Here is a 20017-nt window from a genome sequence, read left to right on the forward strand (position 1 = left end):
TTTCTTAAAAGCCATGCTGGTAAAAAGTAGGACTTCTAATGAGGACCGGCGGGAGTACTACTATTTGATCTTAACATTATTGCTGAAGATCACTCTCTCCATCTGTCGTTTGTAGTCCCATTTTGACTAAGCAAGAGTTTTAAGAAATTATTTGACTTTGTGAACACAATAGAAAAATGAGTTAGTGAATTGTAGGCTTCACTTTTATATATTGATTTTATATTAGAATGTGAGTGTTACGGTTTAGTGAATAGTGGACCCACTTACTTAAAATAGAAAAAAGTAAATGAGACTTTAAATCGTGGACATCTCAAATAGCAAAATGAGACTTTAAATTGCGGATATAGGGAGTATATTTTATTGCGAGAACGAGTTATTTCAAATTCATTATTACTTCCCCCATCTCATAAAAATAGTCTTCTTTTTCTATTTTAGTATTTCCCACAAAAATAGTCAATTTCTATTTTTGGCAAGTCTTTTCTCTCATATAAAGTGGACCTCATTCTCTACTAACAATACTTCGATTACTTTTAATTTCTACATCTCTCATATCTTACCCATTTCGCATTAAAACTAATGCGGATTCCAAAATCTCTATTTTTACGGAGGGAGTATTAAATAAAGTAAAAAAAAATCTGAGATTGAGAAATTAGAAAATTGAGGGTAATCTTGTTTAGATTTGGATTTTGGAGTTTAGATAACGTGTGGATCCCATATTGGGTCCGTACAACTGAGGAAATCCACTTAAAGAGTGGGCCCTCTTTACAATCTGGCACTGCCACGGTTTTAGTACACTTTCACTCTTTGGGCAGGAGAATTTTGATTCCTTAAATCTTAGTAGGTCAAACACCATTTCTTTCATTTAATCACCTAATTATAATCTGCAGTATGAATAGGTCAAACACCACTTATCTTATACTCCCTCCGTCCCATTAAATATGCAACATTTGCTTTTCGGCACGAAATTTTATATAATGTTGTTTTGTGAGTTAATAAAAAGAGAGTAAAGTAAGAGGAAGAAAAAGTAGAGAGAATATTGTTTCCATTTTCAGAAACGTTTCATTTTTAATGGAGCAGGCCGAAAAGGAAAACGTTGCATTTCTAATAGGACAGAAGGAGTATGTATTGATTCAATGATTCTTAATCTAAAGTTACGCTATCTAGAATTTGAAGTTCTAGTCATTATATGGTACGAATATTGACTCGGATCCTTTAAATTTATGTGCAGTTCGACATAAACACAAATCTTGATAATGATACGACATAAAATGTTTTTTTTTTTTTTTTTCGCAGATACATGTTTTGTTAGTATTTCTTAAATAAAATGAAATAATTGACTATATATATAATGTATATAATTAAGCAAATTAATCTCATTTTCACCCTAAATAATAAAGCTAAAATGGAGAATGAACTTGCTTCACGAAACTCCAACTATCACAATTTAGTGAGACAAGCAGCCTGTGGTAATCCTACGTATTTTCTAACACTATTGAAACTTAAAACGTGGTTAATGTGTAAAAGGTCGGTTACATAATGCACCGAGTGAAAATTAATATGATTAGGTGTCACATGATAATATCATTACTGAATGTGGTGGCACATTATGAATTCTGATACATAAAAACTCTACTGATTATAGCACCATTTAAACTTATAAAATGTAAAAGTCATATTTCATGAGAATCCAATTTTAATGATTTATCAATGTGATGTGTGACACCTAAATTCCAAATTTTTACACGTTAGCTTGGAAAATAGTGGAATGAGATAGGTCATATACAACTTAAATTCCTATCAACCTAGTCAATTCCAATGTCTTAAATTAACGAATTGAAGAGAAAGAGTAAGTTTTGTGGAAAAATAACAAATTATTTTATAGGGATCTTAACATTTCTTACTTACATTACATGAATCGAAAATTTTTGTTATACCGTACACCCTCCGTCCCAGCTAAGTTGAGACAAAACTTTTGGGCACGTAGATTAAGAATTTGTATTGAAAAGTATGACAGATGAATAAAGTAAGAAAAATAAAGAGAGAGTAAAGTACATGGTGGAATAAAGTAATAGTGATTGAATGTTTTATTTTTTTGTTAAAAAGAGAAATGACTACTCAACTTAGTAGAGACATCCCAATGAATTTACATATCAATGACAATGAAGACACTGCACGACAAATGACTCGTAGAATATAGTGTTAATTCGTAATGATACTTTTTTAATAAGGTGCATGTAAATCTATCCACTTTTATGGTGAAGGACAAAAACCCTCACATGTCGACATACTTTTATATGAAAAAAAAATCATGAACACTCTTGCACTTTTATGACAAACTTCTGAAGTATTTTGTATTCATGTCTACTTTCAAACTCTTGGTATGAGGATCTCCGAATCGAATGTGAGAGATTCTCGAAAATGATAATCTCATTATTATTATTTCAATAATTAGTTACAAGCAATCTAATTTGTTAAATCTAATGTGGTAATTGCTTTTTACTTTACTTATTAGACCTTCTTATTTATCATATAGTAATTTCAACTGAAATTATAGTACTACTACTCACTCTCCACAAAAATAGTCTAATTTTGCAATTGTGGTTCGTCCCTCAAAATTATTTGACTTTTTTTGGAAAGTTTTTCACCGCACATTACACTATTAATAATGTGAGTCTTACTATTCATGCACTAACACTATTTCAACTATTTTTTTTGCTTTATAAATCATATTTTACCAATTACTCATTAAAATTTATGTGATTTTCAGAGGATATTTTTATGAAACAAAGAGGGTATATACTAATTAATGGCTACAAGTTTGAAACGTATTGCTAATATCTCAATTTACCCTTTGGTTTACAATGAGATGTATATTTAACAATCAACTACCAATATGAAACAATTCATGAAAATCAAAGTCGGAATACCACTTTTTGGAGTCCAATAAATGTTGCATTGAAGGTGTAAAGGTGAAGAAGGTTTAAAGAAAGAAGAAAATTATGATTAATGTCCTTTTTTGAAAATTACGCTCGTGAGTCGTGATGTTCTCATTAATTTCCTAAAGCTTGAATAAAGTAATGACATGGGTGGGCAATAATGTGATGGCCACCTAAAGTCAATACCAAATTTCTCTCCTATGCCACGTGTCTCTTGAAGTAGAGGAAGAATTACCACAAATTTTCATTATTGGTTCAATAACACTATATCTATCCTCCAGGATATTATTTAAATTATCAGGTTATTCGTTATTTAATTGTCGTGTGCTTAATATTGGCCATATATCATGTTGAACCAAATCAGTAGATCGGCTATTTAACTTATAATTTAAAATAATGACTTCTTCGCCTCAAACGAGAGATTGGCATAGTAAGATTTAACTTTGTTTTCTTACAAATTCATTATAGAAAGATCCAAATCATTGTAAGTTGCATTATATGCTTGTAAGTGTCTGTTATTTTCGGTTGGAAAAGTAATACTAACAAATTAAAATAAAAAAATTAGCTATGAATTAAAAGGATTGCCGGAAATCTTTTTGTGATAACCTACTCAAAAGTTAATGAAAATCCATTGATATAAAACTTTAAAAGAGCATTACTGATTTTTTTAATGAAAAATATAATTAAAGAGAGAAGGTAAAAAAGATTACGTCCATTCTCAAAATGTAAGATAACACTATGAGAAGAACATGTATATAAATGGTAATGAGGAAAACAATTTATTCAGAACTGTATGAAAATTAATTATGCATTAATTAAGTGTTGACCTTGAAAAAGGTATATTTTGTCTTCTAGTAAAATGTCGGCCCAATGCTTTCCCATTCACTGTGTCCAACTCGCATCCACGTGTCGTTCAATCATTTATGCAATGATTTTACCATTATTTTTCCCAAAGACGGAAACCAGATTAAATGTGAAAGAAAAATATATTGCATAGTAGTATAAAATTAATATTGATAGATGGACCAAATTAATTTTTTTACTATTTTTATGAACGGAATGAGTATAACTTTAACATAATTATATGCAGTAGCACAGTATCTTTATATACTTTCTCCGTTTCACAGAAATATGTCATATTTTCTTTTTCGTCCGTCTCATACAAATAGTCCATGTCCATTTATGACAATCATTTCATCCTTATCTTTTACTCTCTCCGTCCCAAATTACTTCAGCGTTTCTTTTCGGCACAAGATTTAAGAAAGTTTAGTTTAGTGAGTTAAATAAAAATAAAATAAGGTAGAGGAGAGAGTAAAGTAAAAGAAATAATAAAGTAAGTGGGATTAGATGTTTTGTTTTTATCCAAAAAAAGAAATGATCCAAGTAACTTGGGACATTCCAAAATGGAATACGACTCAAGTAACTTGGGACAGAGGGAGTACTTTATTATTTATGGGCCACACAACCCCGATTTCAACTATTTTTTCTTTTATCTTTTATTCTACCAATTACGCATTAAAATCCATGTCAACTCCAAATGGACTATTTCTATGAGACGGAGGGAGTATATAATTTGGTCTAGTTCGATTATGTTCGAGTTTAATTTTCAAAAGAATTTTATTTTAGGTGCAGTATGGAAAAAAATCAAACCGAAAAATGGATTTTCTCCCCTAATTATAACTAAGTGATCCTCGTTGAATACCTCCAATGGGAATGAACCGCAAAAGTTACAGTGCAATCAGTGGCGACACATAAATTATACGTCCTTCGTCCCATAAAAATGTATGCACTTTTCTATTTTCGTTTGTCCCACAAAAATATGTGCATTCCATTTTTGGAAATTTATATCAATTTAATAATGTAGATTTCATTATCCACTAACACTACTTGTGGGACGACACGAGATTTTAGGATGTTTTTGTTTTGTGTGTTAGGTGAAAAGAGAAAAAATAATATTTATATTATTGTGAGAGAGAATTTTTTCTAAAAATAGAAATGTGACATCTTTAATAAGACAAACTAAAAATAAAAATAAAATATTTTTATGGGACACAGAGAGTGCTCCTACTATTTTATTAATTCTCTCTCCCACTTTTTTGGCAAAGAAACTTTGATCAAAAGGTAAACATTCTTTCTTTTAGTTGTAGTTTTTTTATAAACTAGTCATTCCTTAATATTTGTGCTTGATGCTTGTGGTCTATTCTAGTGAGATGGAACAAAAATTTTGAGTTATGAATATATAATATTATCCGATGCAATTCGATGATACATTCTTAAAGTAAAATATATACTCACTACTGTATACAATGCATTGTCATAACTCCTATATTCACATGCATCATCGTCATGTCTAATTTATTAAATGTCACAACTATATCTAAAACGATTGATTTAATACGTATAAATCCAGTTCGAGTTGAACGCACATTACGATTTCAAAGAAAGCGGTTGACAAAATTATAGCATCCCCTTGTGAATTTATTGATATGAAATTGACTATTTTAGCTACAACAAATTAATAATTAATATTAATTAGTTGTCAAATTTAATTTGCGAATTCCAACCTACCGAAATCGGATGCTAATTTCATTAAATAAGTTTAGTTTTTGTACACGGTTCACTATCACTCTCAGAAAATTATAATTAATTAGGTCACTTGACTTGGTCTCTTCGCCTAGGTGGAAGTTAGACGCCGACTTGTTGAAAATTTTGGACTTGTGATTGTTGCTAAAATATTTATATATTCATTCTAGAATCTAAATTTAGGGATGTAAGTAAGTACTACCTATAATTTTTATATCAAAATAGCAAAGTATCTAAATTTAGGGATGTAAGTAAGTACAACCTATAATCTTAATATCAAAATAGCAAAGTAAATTAAAAGAGGTAATATATATATGGATGAGTATATAATCTAATAAATTTTCAGTCCAATTAGCCCATGATCCAAATAAATTGAACTAAATTTCAATGATTTGGCCTGATCGATACCCCTATATGTTTATTCATATCTTTACCTTTTTTATATGTTACCCATTTATTATAAATATAGGATAATTAAGAATAAAATTGCATAAGTCCATTTGCATCACTAGCTTTAAGGTTAAATTCAAATATTTAGCTAGGATTAGAGTTGGGTAATTTCTAACACGATTAGTTCATTTTGATTAATTCGCAATGAAGCTTAATTGATTATATCCGAATGATGATAAATTAATAATTGAGATCCCTACTAAATTTTATAGATATCATATAAAGTCAATTCATGATTAATTAATAGTAATTGGAAAGGAGTTAGGGATCCTTAAAATAATATGATCGGGTGGATATAAAAGAACGGATGGCCCTAAGGCTAAGGACCACAAATTAATAATATAAAAAAATAGAGTAATAATTTAACGTGATGGACCCAACATCATAATTATAAATTTGAGATTCACTTCTCAAGCTTAGTTTCATTTGTATTCCCTCCATTCCATAATTATATGCACTTTTTATTTTCGTCTGTATCATAAAAATATGGATATTCAATTTGTAGAATGTTGTCTCAATATATTACTCATATATATCAAGTTATTGACCATTTGTTATCATCATAAAAACACTAATAGTAATGCTAGTCATACTATCCGCTAAAATACTACTTTAACTATCATTTTCCTCATCTCTTTTACTTTATCAATTTTATCTTAATTCTCGTGTCATATCATTCGCTCATATTTTTATGATAGGGGGAGTATTTTTTTTTGCTAAAGTGATACTCCCTCTCATTCTTATAAAAATAGAGATTTTTAGAATGACGTCCCGTTGAATTGTGATGAGAAATGGGCGGTAGAAGCAAATGAATATTTGGGGTGTGGCCTGGAAAAGTTGCCGTTTACCTACCTTGGCATTCCCCTCGGTGCAAACCCTCGGAAATCTTGCACTTGGAAGCCGATTATCGATAAAATTGAAAAGAGACTCGCAATGTGGAAGGCAAGGAATCTTTCAAGAGCAGGAAGATTAGTTCTCATCAAAGCAGTCCTCAATAGCCTCCCAATGTACTATCTTAGCATCTTCCGTATACCAAAAAATGTGGCGAGGCGTACTGCTCAGATACAAAGACGGTTTTTTTGGGGAAAAAGAGACGGTGACAAGGGAGGGAGTCTCATAGCTTGGGAAACCATTCAAAAACCGATCAAGCATGGAGGTTTGGGTGTGGGTGATATCACTACTAGAAATTCAGCCTTGTTCAAGTGGTGGTGGAGGTTTGCCGACGAAGACAAGCCATTGTGGAAGGAAATTGTAAAATCCAACCACGATATTGAATACATCGGGGACTTCCAGAAGATGGATAAGAAGAGCTTAACAAGTATTTGGGGCCAGGTCACTGATTTCAGTAACTTTAACGACGTAGTGCAGCATATTGCTAACAATGAGATTCTAGTGAAAGTTGGCAATGGAAAGTGTACAAGCTTCTGGCTCGACCATTGGGTAGGGACCGAAAGTCTAAAAAACCGTTACCCTAGATTGTTCATGCTATCAATTCAAAAAGAAAGTCTCATTGAGAACATGGGGGAGTGGGAAGGAGAAGGCTGGAGATGGATATTCAAATGGAGAAGGAAACTTTTCGCATGGGAAGAAGACTTAGTTGGTAACCTCCTGGTAGTCGTGAATTAGTCTCCGTTGAGAGCAAACACGAGGGACGTGAGGGTGTGGTCAGTGGATAAGTCAAATATTTTCTCAGTATCTAACTTTGTCTTGCAGGTTGGCCAGCGGATGGAGAAGGATAGGTCACCATCATACCTTGGTCGACTACCTTGGAGGAATCGAGCCCCGCCACAAGCTCAGCTTCACTTGTGGTTCATTCTCCAAGGAAGACTCAATACAAAAGAAAGATTACATAGATTAAAGTTTGCCGGCATTGAGGATGATCGATGTGCTCTATGCATGGAGGAACCATAAACCATTGATCACCTCTTTTTTAGTTGCAAGGTATCCAGTAGATTTTGGTATTTTTGTTGCAATCAGTGGAACCTGTCTCTCTGCCTCCCCAAGCATACAAGGATGTGTCTTATCTCTTGGTTCGGTAATCCTTTCAAAAACTTTGACAAGCAATTATGGATCTCCATATTCTACGTCATCACATGGTCCATTTGGGATATTCGAAATAAGATTATCTTTCAAGCTTTCAAGCCTAATTGGGAATTCGAAAAGAGACGACTTTTTTGGCGCTTGGGCATATGGGTGAAAGGATGGTGCCCGGATCTCCCATTTTCTCCGATGCAAGCAATGGAAAATTTTGGTGACATCAGAGGATGGAAGACTCCAAGATACCCGAGCAAAGGGCTGGTGCTGGAACTACCCTAAAAAGAGGTCTCTTGACTGATTGCATGGATGAAACTTCAAATCATTGTGACCGCGGGAGATGCAAAGAGGTGCTTGCTTGCTTTTTTGGCTTGTCTTGGGCATGTGTTACGGTTCGTTTTCCTTGCCTTTTCTCTGCTTGTAGGCTGCTCTTTCCTCTCTTTTGGGTGTCCTGCGTGGAGTGCGTTTTCAGGGACCTCTTTATTTGGTAGTTTTTTTCCTTTTGTGGTGCTTAGCTCTTGTTTTGTTTGGCTTTTTTGCTTTGGTTGTTGCTGGACTTTCTTGTTGTACTCTTTAGCTCGCCACTTTTTTGGCTTGAGCATTTTAGTTTATCAAAAAAAAAAAAAATACATAATATAAAGTAAAAAAAAGGGAGAAAAATGATTAGGTCATGTTTGTTTGCCAAGATTTTATCTGAAAAAATTGTAATAGTTTCTTTTTTTTTCAGTATTTGTTTTAATTTTTAATCAGATAAAATAATCAAAATCATGAAAATAAAGAAAGTAGTAGTACAATTTTTCATGAATCTGATTCTTAGCTTTTATTTTAGCTATTCTTTTACCCAATTTTAGGATTTTTATATTGTTTAAATTAAATATAAAATTTAAAATCTTTGCAATTTTCTAAATGCAGGAAAGTAAAGTTGTTAGAAATCATTTTTCCACTAATTTTAGTTTTCTATTAAAAAAACATGGCCTTCGAGTTTTGTTATATAAAATAAGGTCCACCTTATTAGAGAAAAAAAGTTACCAAAAATAATAGAGAAAAAAAGTTACCAAAAATAAAAGAACACTATTTTTATAGAACGTACCAAAATAAAAAAGTGTGTTTATTTTTTAAAAGACAAAAAGAAGTATAGTAGTATATCCTAATACTGTAGATTTATATACTTCATACTACTCCCTTCGTCCCAGATAATTCGACCCAGAATTTCATTTCGAGTCGTCCCACATAATTTGTCCCACTTCAATTTTACCATTTTTGGTAGTGGACCCCATATTCCACTAACTCATTCCTACTCACATTTTATTATAAAATTAATACTTTAAAAATATGACCCACATTCCATCAACTTTTTCAACTCACTTTCCATTGGATTTCTTAAAAACTTGTGCCGGGTCAAAGTGTCCCATATTATCTTGGACGGAGGGAGTATTAGATATTCGCAGCTAATTATAAAGTTTGATAGACCATGAGTTTAGTTGGAAGACCTTTAACATCAAAATTTAGAGCATTACTTTGCTAGTTGCTACGTAAGTTGACCTTGAAAATTTGGAGCATTAATTTTGTTAAGTTGCTACGTAAGTTGACCTTCAAATTGGAGCATTACTTTTGCTAGTTACTGCGTAAGTTGACCTATTACTAATGCTACGTAAGTTGACCTTCAAAATTTAGAGCATACGTTTGCTACTTTGCTAAGTAAGTTGACATTATCAATTTAGTAGTAGCACTTAATTGAAAAGGTCCAAGTTCTAACTTATAATGAAATATTCCCGCAGGTGCCATCAAAAGGAGTAAAGGGACCCATACAAAAATACTTCGGACACAAACTTAAGACATTTGAATCCAAATAGCTTAGAAATCCTCAAGAATTTTCTTGGTAAAAAAATTGTCCTCTTATTCTTGAAGTGCTAAGGGTCATACATATCATGAACCATTGTACAAATCGAACCATAATTGGAAAATGGAGAAGAAACAATTATTATATATATGGCGTCTTGATACTTGGACTAAAGGTTGGTGTTCAAACTTCCTTTTAGCCAAGATTAGTGCTCGATAATTTGAGTGACGTTAGGAAGTGGACGGCTCAAAGACTTCAAGAAAGACAGCGGAAACAATACTCACTTCTATTGTTGGACCATGATCTTTATTGTTCATTTTCTAGTGTCCTGCTACTTACTTTATTTGATTTATCAGATATGTGTTTGTCCGCAAGTTTGGTGTTGCTTAAGAATTGTCGGTCTTTTATTTAGGCCTTGCCTTGCTTTGTTTTTCCTTTGCTTATAAGAATTAGTTGATCTTTTTTTTGGGGGTTTTAGCAATCTTATTAGTATTATTTCAACCAATGCTTGCACTTGGCCGGTTGCCTCATGGATGAAACCAATGAAACCAAAAACCCAATAAATGTATTTGAATAATTTCAAAACAAAACTCGCTCAAAAATGGGGATATTGTATTTGTTACATTTAAAAATAGTGAAACTATTTCAAATGACGAGAGTTACATTTAAATGTGAAAATATTATTTATTTTTATTTTCTGATAATTGACCATTTTCCTTTTATTTGGGCCTAGCATATTTATTTTTCTTCTTTACAATAGAAGTGGGCTCCAATTTAGTTGCTACTCTTATTATGTACTACTATCAATTACATAATCGGAGCAATGAGGCCTCTAAAACTCAAAAGTAATCATTGCTTATGAAGCCCATGATATGTTTTCAATTTTATTTTTGGATGTTTGATAGTAACAAAATAGTTCAGTTTGGAAATTTGATATATTTCTATTTTTCATAATAAAATAATTTTCTCTTTTCAATTAATACACCATACCACTTTTCTCTCTCCAATTAAACACATTAATCAACAACACTTAAAATCTCGTATAAATTAAAAAATGTGTCATCTTAGTCTAGAAGTACTTAAAAAAATCTCCAAGAGTAATTACCTTAATTAGCAACAATCAGAGAATGAATAGTAAACAAATGCAAAGTACAGGGGGTATGAGTTTGAGATCTGTAGCTGCATCTTTAAACTTGCACCGACACCTTTCTGTTTCTATACAAGAACAAATTAAATTTTACTTTGTTGAGTGTTGAACAAAATTCATAGTTTTATTAGGCATTTGGGTCAATTTTCATTCAACCCATCCCCAACCCCAACACCAAAATAAACAATCAAAAAATCAATGTCAACTCGCCTAAATTTTATAGTCAGTCGAGATTCTACCATACAATAATTTTCAATGGTTTTGTGGAATTTCATCTAACTCAAGGCTAATGAAAATATAACAAAGATATTGCCGAATTCTCGTCCAAAATAAATTCAAGGGTCAAATAAGATCTTGCATATTATTCTATACGTACCTACGTAGTCATACACAAATATTTTAATAATATTGTGAGTTGATTTGGTGCGTCCGAATTTGCAATGCACCTAATGTATTTTTGCTAATATGGGTTGGGAGACGAATTTTTCAAATTGGTCGTGGAGAACTCTATATAAAATTTTGATTTTTTTAAAACTAATAAAAAAAGATTTAAATGTCGGCCAAATTAAATGTTTTGGAAAAGGGCCAAAAAATTGGGGTGGCATCATTTAGAATTTGACTTCTCCCATTGTTACTACTTTTGGCAACTTCATCAAACTAATTAGTTACCTTGCTACACTTATCACAATAAGATAAAAGTCAAAATTTCAATTTCAATAAGAAACAAGCCAAGATTCGACCGACAATTCGAACATATTATTCGTAATTTTAATAATTTTCACAAATCGACAACTTGCAAAAAGACAATATAAAAACATCTTGATTAACTTATTCCCCACATTATAGTTAAACTCGAACACAAATCAATATATATAAGTAATATAGAAACACACACACATGCACATATATTTGCCACCTCAATTCAAACGTGGAAGATCCGACGCCGATCTTTCCTAGCAAATACACATGCGTATCTCTGCGCATTTCCCTTTAAATAATCGGCACTTTGTCATTTTTATTGCCACTCTGATTATATACACCAATTTAGATACTTGTACTATTGTACTTTGAGTTTCATGTAATTTTACTATTTTGAGTTAGATTCAAACTTATTCATTTACGCCGAGAATTCGAGGTAACCAAATTAACCGACGTAACTTACCTAATTATCATTATTTTAAACTGAAATTTTACATGATTAATTTAAAATTGATTTTAGACAAGGGCAAAAGTTGGTCTATAAAATAAGAATTTAGTCAAAGTTGAATAATTTATCAATAATTATCTCTTTTTTATACTTGTAAAAACTCGTTGATCTCTACCTAAATTTATTCCTTTAGTTGTATTTCCACCACCGTTCCCTCCAACTCCTCTCTCCACTATATATATGCACACACATCTCTTCTCATTCTCCAAATCGAATCCATTTTTGCTAACTATAGTAGTACTACTATTTATTTACAAATTACAAACACTAATATAACAAATAAGTTTCATTCTATATTTTTAACTATACTTAATTACTCTTTATCTCTTCGCTAAAAGATGGCTGCCCTATTTCTACTAGTCATTTTTTTGCTTTGTCCGGCGCCGGCGATATTGGCCGGACATGACTATGGCGAAGCTCTAAGAAAGAGCATTCTCTTCTTCGAAGCTCAGAGATCCGGCTACTTGCCCGACAACCAGAGAGTTCAATGGCGGGGTGATTCCGGCCTCAGTGACGGCAAGATCAGCGGGGTAAGTGCGGGGTTAAATTTTGCGACGATTTTGAAGAGAATTTGGATTAATAATAGTGTTGGAATAGTGCAGGTGGATCTTGTCGGAGGGTACTATGATGCCGGAGATAATGTGAAATTTGGACTGCCGATGGCTTTCACGGTTACTATGATGAGCTGGAGCATTATCGAATACGGTGGCCAGATTGATAGCGCTGGCGAACTTCAGCATGCCGTTGACGCTGTTAAGTGGGGGACTGATTATTTCATCAAAGCTCATCCCCAACCTTATGTGCTCTATGGAGAGGTAAGATTTTGGAATAATAATAGTAATAAGTGTTTCTTTCCTTTTAACCAATTTTAATAAGAGAATAAATTTTCTTGTACCATCCACATCAAATACAATAATACTGGGTGCTTTTATTTGACAATTTAAACCAACTGGCCTGTTAGCTCAGTTGGTTAGAGCGTCGTGCTAATAACGCGAAGGTCGCAGGTTCGAAAGGCATGGGCCATTTTTATTCATCAAATTAATTATTTGCATTTTTTTGTTTTTATGGTGCTTTTATTTTAGTGAGTTCATCAAATTAATTATTTGCATTTGTAAAGGAATTAGGTGATATATGAAAATATGATGAATGTTTAATGTTAATTATGTAGGTTGGAGATGGAAACACAGACCACTATTGCTGGCAAAGACCAGAGGACATGAGCACCTCAAGAGATGCCTACAAGATTGACGCCGACCACCCGGGATCCGACCTTGCTGCCGAGACCGCTGCTGCCATGGCTGCTGCTTCCATTGTCTTCCGCTCCTACAACTCCTCCTACTCCGCGGAGCTTCTCCAACATGCTCATCAGGTTCATATATTTTTTTTAACATGGATTTTCACTCAATTTTAGTTTAATACTATGTATTCATAATAATCTAAAAAATAGTACGAAAACTTTTAATTGTTCTAATTTTTCAAATGTTTGTCAATTGCCTTACTTTAATGTTGATTTCGACACATGAAATGTTAGCATGACTCCGGTGTCTACGCACGTCATATACTAGCCATGAAACTTATAGACTATTTTCATTAATTTTGTAGTCTATTTTTAAAAAAAAAATTTAAACATGTGTCTTCATTTAAATTGCCTTTTGCAGGCAACGAAAGAATAAAAGAATAAAAATATGAAATTGGGCAGACTGTATACGTACGGAGTACTACTTACTGGAGTAGTATTTTTTTAGGGAAGAAGAGTATCAAAAAACTTAAATGTTCAGTTTATGATATTTTACTATAGACTCAGATCTTCGGTGTTGTAAGATAGTACTATCAAAAAATTTACAAGATGATGTTAATTTTTTTCAGCTATTTGAATTTGCGGACAAGTACAGAGGCAAATATGATAGTAGCATCACCGTAGCGCAGAAATACTACCGTTCTGTCAGCGGATACGCCGTAAGTCCATCCCTTACACTGTTAATAAAATGTACATACATAAATTAAATTAATTCTACCTTTGTCCACCTTAATATAGTAAGTATTTCATAAGTATACACTGAATTGTTAGTATAATGTATATGTGCAGGATGAATTGTTGTGGGGCGCTGCATGGTTGTACAAGGCAACAAACAGTGAGTACTACTTGGATTACCTAGGGTACAATGGCGATGCACTCGGCGGAACCGGATGGGCCATCACTGAATTTGGTTGGGATGTTAAATATGCTGGAGTTCAAACCCTCGTTGCCAAGGTACCTATATATCTACTATTTCATTCTCCTATTTTACTTTATTTTACTATACAAGGACTTAAAATCAAGTAAATGGTGTTTTGTGCAGTTCCTAATGGCCGGGAAGGGGGGCAAGCATACAGAAATATTCAAGCGATACAAAGACAAGGCTGAGTTTTTCATGTGCTCGTGCAATGCCCAGCAAACTCCCGGCGGCCTCATTTTCCGGCAACGATGGAACAATATGCAGTTTGTTACCACTGCTTCCTTTCTCATGTCTGTCTACTCCGATTATCTAGCCTCTGCTTCCACCTCCCTCGCTTGCCCTAACGGCCCCGTCTCTCCGGCCCAACTTCTTGCCTTGGCTAAATCTCAGGTGAGACAGACTGACTGTTTTGAATTGCATATCTAGTGTTTGATTATAGCGGGTCTATTGAGCCATATACATTTGGTTTGGTTAGGTGGACTACATTCTTGGAGACAACCCCCGAGCAACGAGTTACATGGTGGGCTATGGGAAGAACTACCCTCAACAAGTGCACCATAGAGCTTCCTCCATTGTATCCCACAAACTGGATCCTTCATTTGTCAGCTGCAGGGGAGGCTATGCTTCTTGGTTTAGCAGAAAGGCCAGTGATCCTAACATTCTCACCGGAGCTGTTGTAGGTGGCCCCGATGCTTATGACAACTTCGTCGACCAGAGAGACAATTATGAACAAACCGAACCGGCCACCTACAACACTGCCCCTCTTGTTGGCGTGTTGGCCCGCTTACATGCTGGTCACAACGGCTACAATCAGCTGCTTTCGGTCGAGCTGCCCGAGACGAAGAATCCGAAACCAGCCACAGATCGAGGCCAAGGTATACACCATTACGAAGCATTTACATGTACATGATTGAGCTTTTTCAGTGGTTCAGACATAAATTTGTTTCAAAATGCAGGGTTGATTATTGTTGAGCAGAATGTGACGAATTCATGGATTGCGGAAGGCAAGACTTTCTATAGATACTCGGCTATAGTGAGCAACAAATCTTCTAAGAAATTAAAGAATTTGAAGCTTCGTATATTGAATATACACGGGCCTCTTTGGGGTCTCACGAAATCCGGTGACGATTACTTTTTCCCAAAATGGATGGAGTTTTTGGGCGCAGGGAAGACTATGGAGTTCGTGTATATTCAGCCGGCCTCACCAGTGCAAGTTTTGGTGTCAAGTTACACTCTTGTATAGATGTATACACTTCTCTTTCACACGCACTTCACTAATTCTCTCTTGATTTTGTAGATAGATATGTATATCATTAAATTCAATTTCTTGTTGATAGCGTATATGATGAGGTTGAGATATAGGTGGAAGAAAGGAAGTGACATTTGAGTTTTTTGTATTCCTTAATTTGATGAACAATCAAGAGAAAGTGGCATTCTCATTGTATTTTTGACCATCTAAATAGAATTTCACCAAAATTGCAGCGGTACATCATATAATATCACAATGGAGTATATAAACTGTCATAGATGTATATCCGTACCACAACGTCTCCTCTAAAAACTAGAGTACACTCTTGTCTTTCGACACTGAGATTCATAGATCTCGTTCATTTTTCTAGCTAAATCAAGTTTTCTTCAAAGAAGTAAGCAACGTACCACCACAGTTATCGTTTCTGGTCGTAAGCAGCTATGTTTTGGGGTTCACATTCAGGGCTGAGTAGACGAACCAACAAAGCTGTGGATGCGCTCATAGAGACAGCACCACAAGCAGCCCACCTAAGAGTTCGAGGAACTGTTATTCTAGGACCTGCATTGCCAACAAAACAAGAAATATCAATGGACTCATTCGAGAATGATTGGATGAAAGACCAAGATGGAGCCTCAAAATGTTATAATAATAGTAATAAAAATTAACAAAATTAAATAGCAGGAAACAGTAGTGAAAAATGTTCAACACTGTAAATCAAGCAATTTGTTAGAAAACTCAATCAAACTTGCATTAAGGTTACTTGATCTCTCTGATTTTCCGGACATTGAAAATACTAAATTGACTGCTCAACTACGGGGAAGTGTAGACTGTGACTCGAGAGTCCGAGACCTAAGAAAAGGACTAAGTTGCTGAATTAAAATTTAAATCAATCATGAAAATCACATGAGTATTCATCTTTTTTTAATTTTCATACAATTGCATTAAGTCTCAATCCACACTTTGCATCTTATGCTGTTATGCATCCCTTCAACTCAACTTCAAAGAATACTCCACAACACAATCAGTTCACTTCATGAATAAAAAAGGTAGACAAGAATGAAGAAGAACAAGATAATATAATTGGTAAACTTTCTGGCTGCCTTGGCACAAAATTGAAGAGCCAAGCATTAAGCCAAAATGATAAGAATGTTCTCGTCAAATAGAAACAGAGAGTTTAATAACAAAATACACTAAGCGATAGGGATAAGTATAAAGACATACCATAATACAAGCGGCAGAGAGTCCAAAAGCCCAATGCTCCTCCAACAGAACAAATTCCAGCAGTGTGCCTCATCAGCCGCGAACATGGTTTTGCATCCGATCGCATCAATTCTCCATCAGAGAATCCAAGCATACGCCTTAGAGCCATTGTCTATTCTCCTTCAATTTGACACAAAATATTCAAAAGGCAATAATTTATATAATTGCAGGAATTCCATTCTCCTGCCCTAAAAAGTTTTGGTGATTGCAAATTTGTCATTTCCGCTATGAAAAAGGCAATTGATATTTAGGTAATAGATTTTGCTTATTCATTTCTTAAGTTACATACTGATAATGACTAATATATCCATAGTTTAGAGAAGACAAACACATGAATGTCTGATAACGAATGTCTCATATATTTCGCCATGGGAATCGTTTCCAGCTTTATTCGCACAAGTGTAGCAATGAGAAATAAACATTCAAGTAGAAGAAGCTGTAACAATCCACAACTATGCAAAACAAAAACCGGTAATGTTGATTATCAAATTCAATTAAAATCTACAAGCACACTATCATAATAAGTGGTAAGGACTGCTCTAAAGTTAATTAAGTTTTGATAATCAACATTACCATATAAAAATAAAAAGAATTTCGTAATGGAAAACTAAACATTCAGTATCGCGTGACGATAAAAACAAGCTACAGTTCTAATAAAACCAGTCAGACTTAGGCAGAGCTTCCTAGATCAGAAATATTGATGGAGACTTTGAAGCCCTAATTATATAGCAGGCAGCTTACAGAATACTACATAGTTTGAGATTTGAGAGAAATTATACAATAAGTAGAGCCTAATGATGTGTTCTAACACAATTATAGCAAAAAGAAGGCTAACCGTGTGTAGGAGTCGCCGACGGAGGGAGAGAGGCAGCAGGGAAGCAGATTATGCCGGAAAATAATTGTAAATGAATTATCAGAGCTTGGGCTTTTTATGTATGTTGCGGCCTGATGGATTGCACTGGGCTTCCATAATTTATCTTATACTACTATATACGCCTATATTGGTATACCGCTTCGTTAAATTAATATTGATATAACATGTATTTCTTTTAAATTAAATCCGTACATCTTATATTGTAAAAAAATTTATGGTAGTGCTTAAGAGCAAAATTCTACCCTTTCTACACACAGATTGAAATCAATAATATGTTAGTAGTACTTTTCAATTAGGTAACTCTTTGTAAAGTATTTTTAGTTAATTTTCTCTAATCATTTTTCTCATTCACAGTGAATTATGTGAGTCACATTTAAAACTATTTACTGGAGTAGTAGATTAATATAATTTCCAACAATCATCAGACCTATTCTATAACTATTTATTATAATAGTATCAAAAATGGATAAGAATAGTAGTAAAAGACATAGTCATCCATCTATTGCAAATTTGCAAGTTGCAACTGATGCTATCTTGTAGTATCACCTCATTAATGCACATTAGTCAAGTATAGAGTATTAAAAAGAAAAAGCATACACATTGAAAAGTTTAAAAGAAAAAGCATACACATAGAAAAGTAGAGCCACACAAACCCAAAAAAAAAAATAGTCTCTTACAAATTAACCACAACAAAAATAGTCCAAGCATAGCAAGGCAACATCATTAGGTTGAGTTGAGTTGAAGAACAACAATAGCAATGCTGTCTTTGCTGCCCTTGGCAATGGCGAGCTCGGCTAACATTGCGGTGGCCTGAGAAATGTCGCCACCCCCTTCCAACGGCGACCTCCTTAGACACTTCCTCACTACTTCACATGCCATCTCTTTCCCAACCACTTCCCATAGACCGCCACATGCTATTATTAGAAAGTTGTCACCGTCATCGTTTCTCCTTATCACCCTCACCTCCGGTTCCGAGCTTCGGCTAGCTTTCACACATTCTTCTTCACCTACCAAGTCAGAAGGTTGGGCCGGTGTTGAGGCAGCTAAAAAAAAGTTGTACATGTGATTCATTAATTTTGTGACACACTGACACTTGGGCCCAATTATCGTAGTATATATTGTCTTAATTCAATTGAATTAGTGTAGGACATGTTCATACCTGATAAATTTTCCAAATAAACTATTGCACCTTCTTCAGTTTTCACGCTCTCATCTCCCTATCAATAAAAAAATACAAATAGTCTTAAAATTGAGATTCTCTCTATAAAAATATATGCAAAATGACACGAAAATTATCAGCACTTTATGAAATCCAAAAAAAAAAAGAGAGAACCTTATTAGGATCATTCCAAAGAGGCAGAGCCACTCCACCACTCCAAAGCACCGCCCTCGAACCGCCGGAATTCACCACCACCACTTCCCCCTTGTGAGGCGCCGCCACCACCGCCGTGAACTTGAGCATCCTCTTGGACCCGGTGTGCTCCTCATAGATGGAACTGAAGCAATCCATGACCACCTGCCCCCACCCGATCCGCTCCTCCGCCACCGCGGCCGCGTGCCTCTCCAAGCAGTGATGAAGCTTGTCGGAGCAGGTTTCGGCCACCACAGCGCCGGCGCCGCAGCCATAAGCTGCGAAAAAGGAGTAGCCGCCGGGTAAACTCCGCGGGGGCATCACCATGATGGGATCCCTCATCACTCTCATGCGCCCTAGAATTGACACCAATCCATAATTTAAGGGGCGCTCCGACGGCCCTTCTCCGGGAGATTGCTCTCTTTTCCGGCACCCTTTTCGCGTTTCTGTTGTATTATGTGATTGTGAATGGCTTGCCTTAACTGATTCAATCATTTTTTTCTTTTCTTGAAAACAGCAGCTGGAATATGTGTGAAATGTGAAATATGTATATCTATATATAGTAACGTTGGGATGTAGTAGTATTTTTTAGTATTGTTATTTTAGTAGTAGTATACTCCATTTCCTTAGATGACACATTTCTTTAAAGGCACAGATTTATAAGTAGTACTAGTGTTTTAGTGGTTAAAATGAAAGACAGGATTGAGAAAAAAAAGCAGCGGAACTGATAGACGTCACCAAATCGAACCAGCCCGTCCGAACCGGCCCGGAACCGTCACCGGCGGTTCGGAACCGTGAACCGGAACCGCGGTGGCGGTTCGGAACCGGATAGGAGTCGGCGGTTTAGGCGGGCCGGTTCAGGTTCACGAA

The 20017-nt window shown here is 34.7% G+C and overlaps 3 protein-coding genes and 1 non-coding gene across 5 annotated transcripts; 2 read left to right on the forward strand and 2 right to left on the reverse strand.

Annotated features, from left to right (window-relative positions):
- The first annotated feature begins 12435 nt into the window (after positions 1-12435).
- Positions 12436-15803, forward strand: LOC125214220 (endoglucanase 19-like). Its single transcript, XM_048115151.1, has 8 exons — positions 12436-12727; positions 12800-13012; positions 13366-13566; positions 14064-14153; positions 14284-14448; positions 14537-14803; positions 14889-15288; positions 15370-15803. The coding sequence occupies exons 1-8, from the start codon at positions 12536-12538 to the stop codon at positions 15654-15656; spliced, it is 1815 nt and encodes a 604-aa protein (XP_047971108.1). The 5' UTR covers positions 12436-12535; the 3' UTR covers positions 15657-15803.
- On the forward strand, positions 13149-13220 carry TRNAI-AAU (transfer RNA isoleucine (anticodon AAU)). Its single transcript has one exon. It is a non-coding gene; the product is annotated as a tRNA-Ile (tRNA).
- A 75-nt stretch (positions 15804-15878) lies between the features above and the next one.
- LOC125214222 (40S ribosomal protein) lies at positions 15879-17031 on the reverse strand. Its single transcript, XM_048115156.2, has 2 exons — positions 16884-17031; positions 15879-16220 (listed from the first exon to the last, which is right to left on the reverse strand). The coding sequence occupies exons 1-2, from the start codon at positions 17029-17031 to the stop codon at positions 16078-16080; spliced, it is 291 nt and encodes a 96-aa protein (XP_047971113.1). The 3' UTR covers positions 15879-16077.
- On the reverse strand, positions 16951-19690 carry LOC125214221 (protein phosphatase 2C 51-like). 2 transcript variants are annotated; one of them, XM_048115153.2, is made up of 4 exons: positions 19130-19690; positions 18956-19013; positions 18474-18803; positions 16951-17042 (listed from the first exon to the last, which is right to left on the reverse strand). In XM_048115153.2, the coding sequence occupies exons 1-3, from the start codon at positions 19640-19642 to the stop codon at positions 18520-18522; spliced, it is 855 nt and encodes a 284-aa protein (XP_047971110.1). In that variant the 5' UTR covers positions 19643-19690; the 3' UTR covers positions 16951-17042; positions 18474-18519. The 2 variants fall into 2 exon arrangements, with proteins under 2 accessions (XP_047971110.1, XP_047971109.1); XM_048115152.2 differs by having other exon boundaries at positions 18474-18839.
- Between the last annotated feature and the right edge of the window lie 327 nt (positions 19691-20017).

The sequence above is a fragment of the Salvia hispanica genome, chromosome 3 (genome assembly GCF_029641045.1).
Source record: "Salvia hispanica isolate PSC_SH4W2 chromosome 3, Shi_PSC_v1, whole genome shotgun sequence".
NCBI classification, from domain to species: Eukaryota; Viridiplantae; Streptophyta; class Magnoliopsida; order Lamiales; family Lamiaceae; genus Salvia; species Salvia hispanica.

Excerpts from the sequence above, each read along its gene's own strand:
- LOC125214222 (XM_048115156.2), bottom strand. The coding sequence starts at position 17,031 with ATGGCTCTAAGGCGTATGCTTGGATTCTCTGATGGAGAATTGATGCGA. Across the intron at positions 16,221-16,883 it reads TCTCTGCCGCTTGTATTATG|GTCCTAGAATAACAGTTCCT; the intron begins GTATGTCTTTAT and ends TTGGCAATGCAG.
- LOC125214220 (XM_048115151.1), top strand. The coding sequence starts at position 12,536 with ATGGCTGCCCTATTTCTACTAGTCATTTTTTTGCTTTGTCCGGCGCCG. Across the intron at positions 14,449-14,536 it reads TTCAAACCCTCGTTGCCAAG|TTCCTAATGGCCGGGAAGGG; the intron begins GTACCTATATAT and ends TGTTTTGTGCAG. Across the intron at positions 15,289-15,369 it reads AGCCACAGATCGAGGCCAAG|GGTTGATTATTGTTGAGCAG; the intron begins GTATACACCATT and ends TTCAAAATGCAG.
- LOC125214221 (XM_048115152.2), bottom strand. The coding sequence starts at position 19,642 with ATGATTGAATCAGTTAAGGCAAGCCATTCACAATCACATAATACAACA. Across the intron at positions 19,014-19,129 it reads TTTGGAATGATCCTAATAAG|GGAGATGAGAGCGTGAAAAC; the intron begins GTTCTCTCTTTT and ends TTTTATTGATAG. Across the intron at positions 18,840-18,955 it reads TTATTTGGAAAATTTATCAG|CTGCCTCAACACCGGCCCAA; the intron begins GTATGAACATGT and ends ACTTTTTTTTAG.